Source organism: Carcharodon carcharias, chromosome 11 (genome assembly GCF_017639515.1).
Source record: "Carcharodon carcharias isolate sCarCar2 chromosome 11, sCarCar2.pri, whole genome shotgun sequence".
NCBI lineage: Eukaryota > Metazoa > Chordata > Chondrichthyes > Lamniformes > Lamnidae > Carcharodon > Carcharodon carcharias.
In genome coordinates this window covers 163,423,061-163,439,777 of record NC_054477.1, presented here as the reverse complement: position 1 = coordinate 163,439,777, position 16,717 = coordinate 163,423,061, and the positions used below count along the sequence as shown (strand labels likewise).

General features: G+C 45.0%; 1 protein-coding gene across 1 annotated transcript in view; it reads left to right on the top strand.

Moving 5' to 3' along the window:
• Positions 1 to 8,028, top strand: part of LOC121284041 (collagen alpha-1(IV) chain-like) — a 208,769-nt gene extending 200,741 nt beyond the window's left edge. The window contains exons 46-52 of the mRNA XM_041199004.1: positions 66 to 194; positions 564 to 662; positions 1,807 to 2,019; positions 3,469 to 3,646; positions 5,855 to 5,969; positions 6,997 to 7,169; positions 7,861 to 8,028. Coding sequence (XP_041054938.1) covers positions 66 to 194; positions 564 to 662; positions 1,807 to 2,019; positions 3,469 to 3,646; positions 5,855 to 5,969; positions 6,997 to 7,169; positions 7,861 to 7,942 — 989 coding nt within the window. The 3' untranslated portion in view covers positions 7,943 to 8,028. The remainder of the gene's footprint in view (positions 1 to 65; positions 195 to 563; positions 663 to 1,806; positions 2,020 to 3,468; positions 3,647 to 5,854; positions 5,970 to 6,996; positions 7,170 to 7,860) is intronic.
• Positions 8,029 to 16,717: the final 8,689 nt, after the last annotated feature.

Below are 16,717 nucleotides of genomic sequence, written 5' to 3'. Positions count from 1 at the left end.
AGTCTGCTTCAGACGGACTGTCTCACGCCGAGGATTTCACCCACATTGTGGTGTTTGGTTAACAGGTCCACCAGGTCCCCTTGGTCCACAGGGCCCTCTGCAGATTGTGAAAGGAGATCCTGGTTTACCTGGTCAGCCAGGAGAAGATGGAGCAAAGGGTTATCCTGGGTTTCCAGGCATTAAAGGCGACATAGGTAAGCAAATATTCCTGAACGTGCAACGTGGAACTCCAGAAAATGAATCAGTCAGTCCCAGGTCACAGTTCACCAACTCAGTTGTGAGCTACATACAGTTTCACACGAGTGCTTGGATTTTTGATGCGTGCTCCGAGCAGGTGAGATTCTCTTCCTGGAGCAAAGTCAGGGAATTATCCCAATTGCATCGCACCCTTAACCAATAAAAAGTTTCAGTCTCTCCCTGGCTGTACCCCTCCCCTGTCTGTGTAAGCTTCTCTCAGCCTACCGCTGTCTGAGAACTCTGGCCTCCTATACACCACCCGGAGTAGCGGATAACTTCAGAATAACGGGAATGTGAGTTGCCATATTAATCTGTTTCCCACACAGGTCTGACAGGGCCAGTTGGAGATCCTGGTGAAGAGGGGGCTCCTGGATTTGATGGGAGACCTGGACCAAAAGGAGAAGTTGGTCCATCTGGTCCAACAGGTAAGAATTGCTTTAGGAGTCTGTGCACAGAAAGAGGTCACGTGGCCTACGGAGCTGTTGGTGTATGTGGTGTTGTCAATTAATGAAACTGAATCCCTTGATTTGTAACCAGGCCCCCATCTTCCACCCTCCAAAAACCTGAACTCATCAGAACTATCCCAAGTCCTGTTTGTCCATCCCTCCTGTGCTCACTGACTTACCTGGGCTCTGGGTTGATCAATGCCTCAGTTTTAGATTTCCCATCCTTGTGTTTATATTCCTCCATGGCCTCACACTCCTTATTTCTGGGACCTCCTCCATCCCCACAATCCTCTCTGCTCTCTTCAAATTCTGGCCTCTTGCTATTGCTGATTTCCACCACTCCATCATTGGCAGATATACCTTCAGCTGACTGGGCCTTAAGCTCTGGGGTTGCCTCGTCTCCACCTCCCTGCCTCTCTCTCTCTCTCTCTCTCTTCCTTTAGGACATCCTTTAAAACTGACTGCTTTGACCAAGCTCTTCAGCACCTGTCCCAACAGCTCCTTATGTAGTTTGGTGTCAAATTTTGTCTCTAGCGCTGATGTGACTGAAGGTGTGTCAAATATGCTATATCAATGCAAATTGTTGTTGTTGTCCAAACACACACACACACACACACACACACACACACACACACACACACGTGCACACACAGACACACGCATACACAGACACACGCACACACAGACACACGCATGCACGCGCGCACACACACACACATGCATGCACGCACACACACACGCATGCACGCACACACACACAGACACACGCACACACAGACACACGCATGCACACACACACAGACACACGCATGCACACACAGACACACGCATGCACACACACACAGACACACGCATGCGCACACACACACACAGACACACGCATGCACACACACACACACGCGCATGCACACACACACACGCACACACAGACACATGCATGCACACACACACACGCACACACAGACACATGCATGCACGCACACATACACACACACAGACAAATGCATGCACGTACACACGCACACACATGCACACACACAGACACATGCACACACACACACACACACGCACACGCACACACATAGTGTACTTTAATTACCTCATTTATGTCTCTGTCTTTAAGGTCCAAGGGGTTATCCAGGACCTGCAGGCCCAGAAGGATCTCCTGGTCCTCGAGGATATCCTGGTCCTGCTTCAATAGCTCACGGCTTCCTTGTGACCCGACACAGTCAAATGACAGAGGTTCCCAGCTGTCCTCTTGGGACATTGAAAATCTACGATGGGTTCTCACTGCTTTATGTCCAGGGCAATGAAAGGGCTCATGGCCAAGACTTGGGTGAGTGATTTGAAAGGCCTGGTTAGGCTTTCCAGCTCAAGCACACTTCCTGTTCCAGGCAGCTAGGCCAGGATTTCCTTAGTGCTCCTGTTCACTGCCAGAACTTCACCAGAAAGGCAGTGCAAACCTTGTTAATACGAGGAATCGGGGAGGGGGGGGGGGGTCCAGATAATTCACCCCATTTATATCAGGGAACAATCTTGGTGCAACACAGGCCTCAACAGGAGGCCCAATGGCAGGAATGGTGGGAATCGAGGCTCCCACCTGACTGGATTGTTTTGGGTGAGCTGCAGGCGACAATCGTGGCTCGAGGTGCAACTGTCCAGTCCCTGGTGGGAATGAAGATCCATCAGCTCTGATACCAGGAGGGGAGGTGGGATGAGACAGGTGGGAGGAAGGGGGTGATGGGGGGGTTGAGACATGCGAGGGGTGGGGGTGGGTGATGGCGGGGGTGAGACAGGTGAGGGGAGGGGGTGGGTGATGGGGTGGGTGGTGGGGGGTGTGAGTCAGGCGAGGGGTGGGGTGTGTGGGGGGGTGAGAAGGGCGAGGGGTGGGGGGTGTGGGGGGGGTGAGATGGGTGAGGGGTGGGGGGTGGGTGATGGGGTGGGTGGTGGGGGATGTGAGACGGGCGAGGGGTGGGGGGTGTGGTGGGGGTGAGAAGGGCGAGGGGTGGTGGGTGAGTGATGGGGTGGGTGGTGGGGGGGTGAGACAGACGAGGGGTGGGGGTGGGTGGTGGGGGTTGTGAGATGGGCGAGGGGTGGGGGTTGGTTGGGGGGGTAGGGGGATGAGCAGCAGCCAGCAGTGGGAATTGAACATGGAGCTGGGAGGAGCAGGAGTTAAAATCTGGTGGCTGCTCCCAGCAGTTATTTAATGGCTGTTGGTTTGATTGCCAGTTGCCTGAGAATACTGGTCTCTGCGGATAGGGGGTATACTGCAGTTGATGTAAAAGGGGTATCTAATGGATGGTAAGCTCTTGATATGCATAAGCAGGGGGTCTAAGGCCAAGTTCAGACAGGGGTCCAGGAGCCATTACCAATATGGCGGGCAGCTCACTTCCAGATCAAAATGGCTGCCACAATTGGACCCAGTCACACCAGATTCATTCCTGTAACCATGGAGACAACGCCACTGACTATCCAGCCCAGGGCTTCCATCCCATTTCATGTGGCAGCGCAGGAGAATTCCCGAAGAACGATAACAGAGCCCAGGTCAGGAATCCAGCACAGTGACCAGTGTCCTTCCTGCAGGGTCAGTTCACCAGCAGCCAGACTGGCGTGCTTGCAATGGGGATTAGTGCCAACTGAAAATGTGTAATATTTATTGCCAGTGCCCAGTCAGCCCTTTACATTGGGAACTGCTCCATTAGTTTGATCACAGCGGAGCTCTGAGAGAAGGCCAGTCCCAGTCCTCTCCTGCTTCTCGGTTAACATTGTCCCTTCACCATTACAGGCACTGCAGGGAGTTGTTTGCGAAGGTTCAGCACCATGCCATTCCTCTTCTGTAACATCAACAATGTCTGCAACTTTGCATCAAGAAACGACTATTCTTATTGGCTGGCCACACCTGAACCAATGCCGATGAGTATGGCTCCTGTGGTTGGTGAAACTATCGAGCCATTTATCAGCAGGTGAGACTACAGACATTGTGGCACTGTGCAACTGTTTGGATGTTGAGAAAGACAGAACATCACAGTAACAAGAGGGCACAGACTGAGAATTGCTGAATCTTGCAGCACAGAAGGAGGCCATTTGGCCTATCAAGTCTGTGCTGGCTCCTTGAAAGAGCTATCCAATTATTCCTACTCCCTCTGTTCTTTCCCCTGCACAATTTTCCCCTTTCATCCAATTCCCCTTTTGAAAGTTCCTATTGAATCTGCTTCCAGTGCCCTTTCAGAGAGCGTGTGCCAGATCACAACAACTGGCTGTGTAAAAAAAGACTCTCCTCATCTCCCCCTCTGGTTCTTTTACCAATTATTTGAAATCTGTGCTGTCTCCTTATTTCATTATTATCAGAAGAGAAAGATGTTATGTTAGTGGAAACACATTCATACAGCTGGTTATTGAAAGGTGGAACGTTTTACCACCAGAATGTTTTATTCACAAGGATGATACCAGACTGAGGGGTTATTATTATCAGCAAAGATCGAAGAGGCTGGGGTTCCAACAAAGAGGTGAGGGAGTGTGACCTGATAGAGGTCTTTAACATTTTGAAAGTGGTTTGATAAGATAGATATAGAGGAGTTGTTTCCAGTTGTGGGGAGATCAAAGGCCATCAACGTGAGATAGTCACTAATAAACCCAGTCAGGAATTCAGGAGAAACGTTTTTACCAAGAGAGTCGTGAGAATGTGGAACTCGCTACCACATGGAGTGGTTGAGGTGAATAGCATAGATTATGATCACAAAAAGTTGGTATGTAGGTACAGCATGTAATCAAGGCAGCTAATGGAATGCTATCCGTTATTACAAGAAAGATTGAACATAAAGATAAGGATGTTATGCTTCAGTTATACAGGGCATTGGAGAGAGCACATCTCAAATACTGTGTGCAGTTTTGGTTTCCTTATTTAAGGAAGGATGTAAATGAGTTGGAGGTGGTTCAGAGGAGGTTTACTAGATTGATACCTGGAATGAGTGGGTTGTCTTATGAGGAAAGGTTGGACAGACTGGACTGAAGTTTAGAAGATTGAGGGGGATTTGATTGAAGTGTACAAGATCCTGAATGCTCTTGACAAGGTGGACATGGAAAGGATGTTTCCTCTGGTGGGTAAGTCTGGAACTAGGGACATTGTTTTAAATTTAGGGGTCAGGGATCTTTTAGGACAGAGATGAGGAGAAATTTTTTCTCCCCGAGGGCTGTGTGACTTTGGAACTCTCTGCTTCGGAAGGTGGTGGAGGCGGGGTCATTGAATATTTTTAAGGCAGAGATAGATAGATTCTTGTTAGGCGAGGGAATCAAAGGTTATCAGGGTTAGATGGGAATGTGGAAATCGAACCACAGAAGATCAGCCGTGGTCTTATTGAATGACGGAACAGGCTCGAGGGGCTGAATGGTCTACTCCTGTTCCTATTTCTTATATTTAAGGGGAAGCTGGATAAACTCATGGAGGAGAAAGGAATAGAAGGATATGTTGATAGAAGGGAGGGAGGAGGCTCATGTGGAACGTAAACCCCAGCATAGACCAGTTGGGCCGAATGGCCTGTTTCTGTGCTGTAAATTCTAAGTAATTCTATGGAGGTGATGAGACAATCAGGCGAGCTGATGCAGGGATTTTGCAGTTCATATTGTTGCATCTTTGCAATGTTTGCAAAGTTGGAGGGGGCTGGCTGCTCTCCATTTTGATGTGGTAGCACAGGCCCGAATCTCGGAACACAGTCCTGGTGGGACCTGACCCCTCACCAGTACAGCAAGCTCCTGATATCAGCTCCAGAGGCGAAACTACTGTAGAATCAAAAATTGAAGATGAGATAGGGAAGTGCAAAAGATTTGCAAAATGAACCCTCCACCATTCCTACCTACAGTGGTAGTGTGCAAATCTCCCAACACTGGCTGCAGTCTGGATGCATCCTCTTTTATGTATTTGTTGTCCAAACCCTGGCTCCCTCAGAAGGACAACTAGTTATCGGGGGGCATTGCTCGAGTTTGCTGGAGTTGTGTGTGATCAAGGCCAGGTAGTGATGGCAGATTATTGAGGCAGGTGGAAACCTACACCAGTCAGAGTTATTGGTTTTCAGGTGCCAGTCCTGAGGCTGTCAGGTTGATTGATCTGAGTGTTGGCTCAGTAAGAGCATAGTGTTGGATCTGGAATAATATATTAACCTGTTCACTTCCTACAGATGCTCTGTGTGTGAGGCTCCAGCGATGGTGATCGCTATTCACAGCCAAACAATTCAAATCCCGCTGTGCCCCACTGGTTGGCATTCTCTCTGGATTGGCTATTCCTTCATGATGGTAAGCACCTGATCACCTGATCACCAAGCACAACTGGGCAGGATTCCCACTCTCGGTCCAATTGGGAAAACGGGATTGAAGCTACGTTTGGCGTTTGAGACTTCAGCAAAAATTCATTTGCGTAATTACAAACATCAAATCAACATTACCCAGCACAGTCAGAGGAAAAACCAAATATTATCAGATGGTTCTTTTCTCTATTGAACCATTTTCCTGGATGTATTTAAGAGTGGTTACCTGGGCAGGCTTATTCATGGGGTTATCATCAAAAAGAAACATTTTTAATCAGACTAACCTGGTTTAAAATCACTGAAAATAACTTTAAAAAATGACACTGAACTGTGCACTTTTTGATCTGCCAGTTTCTACGTAAATTAAATATTTTTTGATATGAAGAGATTTTTGAAATGTGCCGACTCTCGTCTGTGCACCAGTGAGAAAATGAGGGTCGTTTCGTGAATTCCCAAACTGTGCAATTGGCAGAATCTCACCATGCCAACCTCGAGGTGTGACCAGCTGGTGGATGGTGCCTCATGCAGGCAGACTAAACCTTGGGCCAACTGTAAGGATCGAGGGAAAAACAGGAACATGAGTGGTCCCTGGGGGTAACTCACTTGCCTCTGGGAGTGTCGGCCTGGACCTTTGTGTCCCAGGCCTGATCCCAGAACCATCTGACTCCAAGGCGGGAGTGCCACCCCCGCTGACACACGGGTGGGTGACCAGCAGTGGGTTTGTCCCCATGTTCCACAGGGCTCCAAGTTCCCAATCTGAATGGCTCCACTGGCTGGAGGCTGACTCTGTAACACAGTCTTGGGGAGAGTTGCCCCAGACAGTTCCTGTGCATTCACTAACTTTAGAGCAGGGGCTTGGGAGCAACCGGAACATGTAAACAATGAGATGGGTAAGATAACAACCTGAAAATAAGAGCATGGGGACAGGAAAAGTTTGTACTAAGGAGTTGTTTATTTATGGTTGAGTAAAGCCAGTTTGATTAGCAGAAGGTTGAGTCCATTCTCTCTCTGTGCAGCACACCAGTTCTGGAGCTGAGGGCTCAGGACAGGCTTTATCATCACCCGGTTCATGCCTGGAGTCATTCCGCTCTGCTCCCTTCATCGAGTGTCACGGTCGAGGAACCTGCAATTACTACGCAAACTCCTACAGCTTCTGGCTTGCAACCGTCGAGACCACAGAGATGTTCAGGTTAGTGATGGGAATTCCTGGGCATCGTGTTTTACTGACTAGGATGAACAGATTGTTGCTGCGAGTGTAAATGGACATTGGAACATGACCTGCTATTTACATACAAACATATGAACTTACAAACGTACGAATTAGGAGTAGGAGTAGGCCACTGGGCCCCTCGAGCCTGCTCCGACATTCAATAAGATCATAGCTGATCTGATTTCTCCACATTGGACACTAACCTGTGGTATTGTCGTCATTTTAGCCAACTGAAGAGTTCCCGAGTTTTGCCAGTATTTAGTATTATTCCAGCACTGGTATTTAAATCTCATTCCAATTCACACCAGAGGAAAGATATAACTGCCCTTCTTCTGCGGAGACAGGACATTACAAAGTGCTTTACAGCCAATAAAGTGTAGTCACTGTTGTAATGGAGGAAATGCAGCAGTCAATTTGTGCACAGCAAGCTCCCACATGAGGTTTAAAACCTCTGACAGTGCAGCACTCCCTCGGTGTGGCGCTGTAGCGTCAGTGGGGTGAGGGGTTCAGGTCCCCGATTGGGGTTTCCGAACCCATGACCTCCTGACGAGGCTGGAGCCCTGGGGCTGATATCGGAATATCACTTCACTTCCTTGGGGGCGTGTTTATGGGACAGATATCAGCTTCTGTGGGGGAACCCTGTTCCTAAAAAGTCTCTGTTTTCCTCCAGGAAACCGGAATCGGAGACCCTCAAGGCGGGCGAGCTGCGAACACGCATCAGCCGTTGCCAAGTCTGCATGAAGAAGACGTAATGTATTCTGAGACTGCCAAGCTTATCAGCTGTCTCGCAATCCTCTAATGAACTATGGTGCTATTTCTATAATAAAGCAATTTACAATATCCTGTGTACCTCACTCATCTATCATGACGAAAGAAAAAGTGCAGAGCAAAAGGAATGGAGATAAAAAAAAAGAAAATGCTTTTCTTGCAATATTCTGGTGCCCTACCACTCAAAGAAAAACAATATAAGCTTTCTATTATTGACATACTAAATGGCACTTTGTTCATTAAAGCAATGCACTGAATATTAACAGAAATAAAAATACTTACAGTACAATGAAAAGATGGGAGAGAGTTAAGAGGCTGCAGACAACATTGAGGATTTTGTAAATGGTGAAAGATGCTCACAAGAACGGCTAAAGCTCGGGTTATTGGGTAAACCTCACACAGTGACTCTCATTGCCTGGAGCCTCACCCCTTGGGGGCACAGGTCACCGAGAGGTTTTCATTCTTAATCTGCAGCTATTGTGATTGAAATTACTGACCAGACCATCAGTTGGAGGCGGTGGGTGGGGGGGGTGTGGGGGAGGATGAGAGAGAATCACTGATCCTGGCTCCTGTTCTCCGGAGTTCCCTCTCAGCAGATTTCTCTTGGGTTGTGGGTGTCGCTGATGGCCAGCATTTGTTACCCATTGGTGAGTGACTTGCTCCGCCATTTCAGAGAACAGTTAGAGAATTAACCACATCGCTGTGGGTCTGCAGTCACCGAAAGGCCAGACCAGGTAAGGCTGGCAGATTTCCTTCCCCAAAGGACATTAATGAACCAGATGGGTTTTTATAACAATCTGGCCATTTCATACTTATTAATAAGACTGATATTTCATTCCAGATTTAACAATTGAATGAACTGAAAAATCTCCCCACTGGTGGGATTTGAATCCATGTCTCCAGATTACTAGTCCAGTAACATAACCACTGTACTACCAACCCCAGTAAATCAAGTGCAGATTAACTCCCTCCCATCTATTTAATATATACTAAATAGTTTCTATTTAAGGTTTTGTTTGTTTCCTGACTGTGGGTATGAGATTGAAGCAAGTAGCTGTAAAGACACCATGACATGAAGACATTGTGGATTTACGATTGTATAAACACAGGCTTTTCTGGAACTAGCTCAGGGCTGATTTTACATGCGGGGATTCTCCATGTCAGGATATTCCTGATCGGCACACCCAACAAATCAAGCTTCCCACTGGCAGCAAGACTTTGTAAAATCATCCCCAATATTTAGTATATATTATTGGAAATTCTACACCAAGGTGCTATGGAACATACACTGTCATTAAACTATCCAGTAATCGTTCTTTTGTAGTTCCAATTAGTATCTCTGCTCTCCTTCAATCTTCACTCATGGCTGCTAAGTGCTATTAAACTGCAACATTTTAAACTTTTTTTTAAAAAAAATGTGTATTAATATATGCATGGGCACCACAATTGCAAGTTACTGTAATCAATTCCTCACCATTAGTGTTTTGTTTGCGATCAATAACCACAAGTCCTGGTGTCCTATCACCCTCTGTTACTTGGCTGTTGCTGCCAGATCTAACTAACCAGGCCTGTTAACCCAGCTTCCTTGGCATGTGGGATTGGAGAACAGGAACAGGGAGGCTCAGCTGCTGAGATAGATCTTTAGAACATGTGTATATGTGGGGGTGGGTGGGTGCGTGAGTGTGGGGGGTGGGGGAGGGGGGTGGGGGGTGCGGGGGTGCATGTGTGGGGGGTGGGGGGAGTTGGAAGGAGCACAAGTTAGCCTGGACTCAGCATCCCACACTTACTTAAGGCAGGACTACCAGAGGCTCAAGATTTTAGCTTTGAAGCTGTTGCTGGCTACGTCACTCACACTGAACGGCACCAGTTAGAATAATTGATTCTCTTACCAAGAGATTATTTACTATCAGAGTAATAGCAATACGTGTAGATTTCCACTGTGTGTAAGCGTACATATGTAAGTGTGTCTGTAAGTGTGTCATTGATCACAATTTTCCAATTAGTAAGTGTACAAAACTTAAAAGCCATTTAGGAAACAAAGCTTTTGCTTAGCTGGACTATATTGAGATCTTTCAAACAATTTTTTGACTAAACCAGCGATATTATTCACCTGGTAAACTGTTCCTGCGTTTTATCAGTTGTGCACTGCTATTGTTAACACACAGCCCAGGAAGATTTTGTGCCTTGCGTTATGTAGCATGCACATTGTAAATGTCCACCCAGTTATCCACTCAAACTCTCCTCAGTACTGGAGATGGGGCAATGATGAAGAAACACCAAATAATGAAGACTGTTACCTGAAAAAAAGTGGTGACACATCATTAACGGCTGATGTTAGGGTTTTATGTTCACCCACTGGGGTTCATACTGAAGACTTCCAACTGCCATCCCAGTATTCTCCATCCAATTGGGACAGGAATTGTCAAATTGCAACAACAACATTTTCAGCAACAACTTTTCATTTATATAGCGCATTTAACGAAATAAAACATCCAAAGGCACTTCAGAGGAGTAATTATCAAACAAAATTTGACAACAAGCTACCGGAAGGAGACAATAGACCAGGTGATCAAAAGCTTGATCAAAGAGGTAGGTTTCAAGGAGCATCTTAAAGGAGAAGAGAGAGGTGGAGAGGTTTAGGAAGAGAATCCCAGAGCTCAGGGCCTTGGCGGGACAATGCCAATGCTGTGAGTTATTGATTAGAGAATGTTGTGATCACTGTTCCTTTTCTCATTGATGCTCTGTCTCCCCTGATTGGAATGAGTCCGTTATTATCAGGGTTTTTGTAAATTATATCTTGTACACTTGAATGACTTGATTCACTGCTTACCTAAGAGACTTTTATTCTTCTGTTTTGTATTTTTATACAGTTTGTATTGAAGTTTAGTAAAATGGTTCAGTAATGGAATATGTGGCTGTTACATACTGCAATTGCTTGATGCGAAAACATGTTAGTAACCAAATCAATCCATGTACAACACACATCTCTGTAAGTTCAATGTTTACATGGAAAGATTGAGGCTCTTTATTTTGTGGTACAGTAAACTAAACCAATTCGATTTCTCCAGACCTATTTGTACATTATAAGACATGGAAGATTAAAATTAATAATTTTGTGTTTTAAAACAAAATGTTTTATTCTGCTTTATTTCCAATAGTAACATAGGAAATTTTCAGTACAGTAAGAAGCCATTTGGCCCATCATGTCTGTGCTGGCTAAAAAAAAAAATCAAGTCTCATCGCATTTCCCAGCTTTTGGTCCAGAGCCCCATAGGTTACAGAACTTCAAGTAACTGTTTCTAGTCCGCTTTTGCCAAATCATCTCAGTTTAGTAAAATGACCTTTCCCTAATTTAAAGCTTTTGCTCAAGATCTATTGTTATCCTTTTCCATTACTACTTTAAATTAACTGAATTATGATCACTACTACCAAAGTGCTCCCCAACTAATAGCCTTCCCCCTGCCCAGCTTCATTCCCTAAAACTAAATCCAGAACTTCCTCTTCTCTTGTTGGTCTTGTTTTGTACTGGCTAAAAGATCGCGTTCTCTTAAACATATTCTGAGAATTCTGTACCCTCTATTCTTTTTACACTGATTTTACCCCAGTTAAGATTGAAATAGTTGAAATCCCTACTATTACTGCCTTATTGTTTCTGCACTTCTCAGTAATTTGCCAACATATTTCCTTTTCTTTCTCCCTCTGTTTGGGCATCTATAGCACACTCCCAGCAGCATTAGTGCCCCTTTTTTGTTCTTCACTTCAACCCACATGGCCTCATTTGATGAGCCTTTTATCATATCATATCTCCTTACAGCTGTTATTGTAACAGAATTGTTACAGTGCAGGAGGCCATTCAGCCCATCAGTCTGCACCGGCTTTCCAAATGATCATTATGACTCAGTGCCATTCTCCTGCCCTTTCCCTGTACCCCTGCACATTGTTTCTATTTAAATAATCATCCAATGCCCTCTTGAATGCCTCGATTGAACCTGCCTCCACCACACTCCCAGGCAGTGCATTCCAGACCCAAACCACCCGCTGTGTGGAAAAGTTTTTTTCTCACATCACATTTGCTTTTTTTGCAAATCACTTTAAATCTGTGCCCACTCGTTCTTGATCCTTTTACAAGAGGGAACAGTTTTCCCTATCTACCCTGTCAGACACCCCTTTTTTTAATGCCCTCTCTCCTTATTTTGACTTTGTCCCATATCCCTTACTCCTGTGCCCTGTGTTTGTACGGCAGTCTGTGGGAGACTGATCCTGGAAGTTTTGTTTAGTTTGGCAAACTCACATCTCAGCACTCAGGAAAATCTGCACACATTGTGGGATGAATGGGATGATGAGGTGATTAACTCTCTATAACTTCCCATGGTTTGTCCAACATGCAGACACTGACACCTGCTGATAGCAACTGGTTTCTGCAGCAACATTTGTTACTTGCAATGAGGAAATCCCAACACTGATACAGCACAGAAAGAGGACCTTCAGCCCATTGTGCCTGTGCTGGCTCTTTGAAAGAGCTATCCAATTAGTCCCACTTCTCCCTGGTCTTTCTCCGTTCCCCTGGAAATTTTCCCCTTCAAATATTTATCCATATCCCATTTGAAAGTCCCTAATGAATCTGCCTCTTCCGCCCTTTCAGACAGCGCCTTCCAGATCACAACTCACTGTGTAAAGAAAAAATTCTCCTCATCTCCATAATGGTTGCTTTGCCAATTTCCTCATCTATGTCCCTCTGGTTACCAACCCTCCTGACAACGGAAACACAGTTTGTCTTTATTTATTCTATCAGAACCCTTCATGATTTTGAACGCCTCTGTTAAATCTCCCCCTTAACCTTCTCTGCTGTAAGGAGATCAATCCCAATTTCTCCATCTAACTGAACTTCCTCATTACTGGGATCATTCCAATAAATCTCCTCAGCATTCTGTGTAAGGCCTCAGGAAATTGGCAAGCCAATTGTTAAAGCAGATCTAACCAATAGGAAGGCATATTTCTGCTGTTCTATCTCACCAACCCTCGCCTTGGTTGGGGGGGTGGGGGGAGTTGAGTGGGGGGGCTTTCTCTCTGTCAGTTTTGCTTTGAGCCCTAAAGCAAGTGCATCACTTGAGCACATGACCAGGATACTCAGGGCCTTGTGTTGTCAAGACTAAATGTAAAAAGATCTTGGCCTCTATTTAAGGGCAGGGGGAGTCCGCCTGCAGCGTCCTGCTCAACATTCCATGTAAAACACAGATTAACGGGTCTCTATTTGCTACATCGGAACAGCCGCTAAGAGACTCAGTTAGAATTATGTCCTGCCACCTGATCCTGAAGTATCAAAACTCTTTGTGAGAAATGACGACCCAACTATGTACAATCTATATGAATGACTTGGGTTCAGGGATGGAAGGTACTATCGCTAAATTTGCAGATGACACCAAAATAGGTGGGAAAGTAAGTTGCAATGAAGGGATAAGAAATTTACAAATGGATATGGACAGGTTAGGTGAATGGGCCAAAATTTGGCAGATAGAGTTTAACATGGATAAGTGTGAGGTTATCCATTTTGGTCGGAAGAACAAAAAGGCGACTTATTATTTAAATGGAGAGAAACTTCAGAATGCTTCAGTGCAGAGGGATCTGGGTGTCCTCGTGCATGAATCACGGAAAGCTTGTATGCAGGTACAGCAGGTAATAAGGAAGGCAAAAGGAATTTTGGCATTTATTGCTAAAGGAATATAATATAAAAATAGGGAAGTGTTGTTGCACTGCACAAGGTATTGGTGAGACTGTACCTGGAGTACTGTGCACATTTTTGGTCCCCTTACTTGAGGAAGGATGTAGTTGCATTGGAGGCGGTTCAGAGGAGGTTCTCTAGATTGATTCCAGAGATGTGGAGCTTGTCTTACGAGGGGAGATTGAGCAGTTTAGGCCTATACTCGCTGGAGTTTAGAAGGATGAGAGATCTAATTGAGGTATATAAGATGCTAAAGAGGATGGACAAAATAGACGTGGAGCAGATGTTTCCCCTTGTAGGGCATTCTAGAGCGAGAGGCCATAGTTTTAGGCTAAGAGGTGGTAGATTTAAATCAGAGATGAGGAGGAATTACTTTTCTCAAAGGGTGGTGAATCTGTGGAATTCACTATCTCAGAGTGCAGTGGATGCCGGGACGCTGAATAAATTTAAGGAGGAGATAGACAGATTTTTAATTAGTAATGGGTTGAAAGGTTATGGGGAGAGGGTGGGAAATTGGAGTTGAGGCCAAAATGAGATCAGCCATGATCGTATTGAATGGCAGGGCAGGCTCGAGGGGCTGACTTCCCTACTCCTGCTCCTAGTTCTTATGTTCTTCTGTTCTTTGCTGCCTGGCAGAGAGATGATTAGACAGGTAGAGGCTACCATCATCAGCTTTTCACACATATTCCTTCTCGAGATTAGACCAATAGGCAGAATATCAGAGGATGGCTTGATAGTATCTACACTGAAGTCTGTCACATCTGTCATAGCTGATTACTTTACATCTCAGACTCTGATTGTCTAAATGGCAGAGCAGGCACACAAAGGGGCTGAATGGCCTACTCCTGCTCCTTGTTGGTATAATTAAGGCAACCAGGTTTGTGTGCAGATCAAAGACAACACCGAGACAGTAAAGCTTTTAACAAGATAAATATTGGCCCTTACCCCATCACTAACTTTAATCAGCAACAGTTTATCATTAGCTGTAATTAAAGTTACAAATACTCTCAGGTTGAGAATATTTTACCTAGTTAATGACAGTTTTTTCTGATTGAAAAATGTTGTTAGAAGTCTGGGAGTAAGAGGTAACAGATGTAGTACAGCAATCCAGGACAGGAGGTCATGGTAACAGCCCTGCTCCTTTGAGAGCGCTAACAGGAGCGAAATATCAGACACCAAAATGTTTCATCAGGAAATACTTACATTGTATGTCTTAGTATTTACAGCACAGAAACAGGCCATTCGGCCCAACTGTCCTATGCTGGTGTTTATGCTCCTCTTGAGCTTCCTCCCACCCCTCTTCATCTCACCCTATCAACAGATCCTTCTATTTCTTTCTCCATCATGTGTTTATCCAGCTTCCCCTTTAATGTATCGATATTATTCACTTCAATTACTCCCTGTGGGAGCGAGTTCCATATTCTCACTACTCTCCAGGTACAGAAGTTTCTCCTGAATTCCCAATGGGATTTATTAGTGACTGTATCATATTGATGACCACCAGTTTTTGATTCCCAGACAAGTGAAAATCATGGTGAGAGATTTTTTTCCTGAAAGGAACCATTGCATGTTTTAATTTTGCAAAATACTTCATGAAGTACAGTCAGGCTGGGAAACTGAACTCTCTTATTTCTTATGTTTATGTTCAAAATCTGCTTGCAAGTGAAAGAAAGATTAACAAGGGTGTTGTTGAAATTCTAAACCCTCAATTCCAGATCATTCTAACATGTAAAACATTTCTTCACTTAGCTGAACCCAGTTAAAGTTGCCTGTTTGTTTATGTGATAGTGTACATTCAACCGTGTGTATTCAAACATACATTCAACTGTGTACATTCAAACGTACATTCAACCGTGTATATTCAAACATGTACATTCAACCGTGTAGATTCAAACATACATTCAACCGTGTATATTCAAACGTGTACATTCAAACGTGTACATTCAAACATACATTCAACCGTGTATATTCAAACGTGTACATTCAAACGTGTACATTCAAACATACATTCAACCGTGTATATTCAACCGTGTACATTCAAAAATACATTCAACCATGTACATTCAAACGTGTACATTCAGATCCATTGCTCCTGTGCACGGCTCAGAGTGTCACAACGAACCCCAGGCAGGATGAAGATGATTGGGTAATTTCCCTGTCAATCATTCCTGGGGACCACACTATTGTAAGTGGATGCAATTGATTTTATACTAAATCATTGGTACTGAAAGTTGTCTGAAGGTTTCTCATGGTGACAGCAGTAATATTGAGGAAGACAAATTCACAGTTAGACCATTGTAAAGTTTTGCTCTGCAAAGAGCAGCTGTTACCTTAGAAGAGTTCCTTGGAAGAATCACTAGGCAAGGCCTCGCATTACAAACACTAATACTATACCCATCATCTGGAGGCATGAGTGGAACAGGTAAGAGGTCATTTTATTTATTTAGTAGAGGATGGGAAAATGGGATCTTATTGCTGATTGGTCAGGCTATTGTGTTTGTAATTGGTCAGTTTGTGTTAACATGCTTGCTGCTGACTGGTCAACTGTGTAGAATGGCTGGTGGTGTCTTTCTTTGAGTAAGGGTAGTTTAACTTGTATTAGGTAACTACCCTCCACCAACTGCTTTTTCTGCAGGAATAATCCTGCTTTTGTTGGGAGACTTAATTGAATCACAGAGTGGTTACAGCATAAAAGGGGGCCATTCAGCCCATTGTGTATCTGCTGGCTCTCTGACCAATTCAGCTGGTGCCATTTCCCCCAGCGTCTCCCTGTATCCCTGCACGTTCTTCTGTTCCAGAGAATAATCCGATTCCCTCTGGACTGCCTTGAATGAACCTGCCTCTGGATTCAGGCCAGGTTTTGTCTGACAACCTGCCCCAATACTGATGCTCTTTGAATGGCTCAGCACAGTCAGCGTCAGAGGGGCTGAAACCTTTCCCCCTGTAAAATCCAAGACAATGGATCAGCACATTCGGCCAATAGTAATTCTGTCATTTGATCTGCTGCACAACAACCTACTGGATTGTGCTCTTCTGGCTA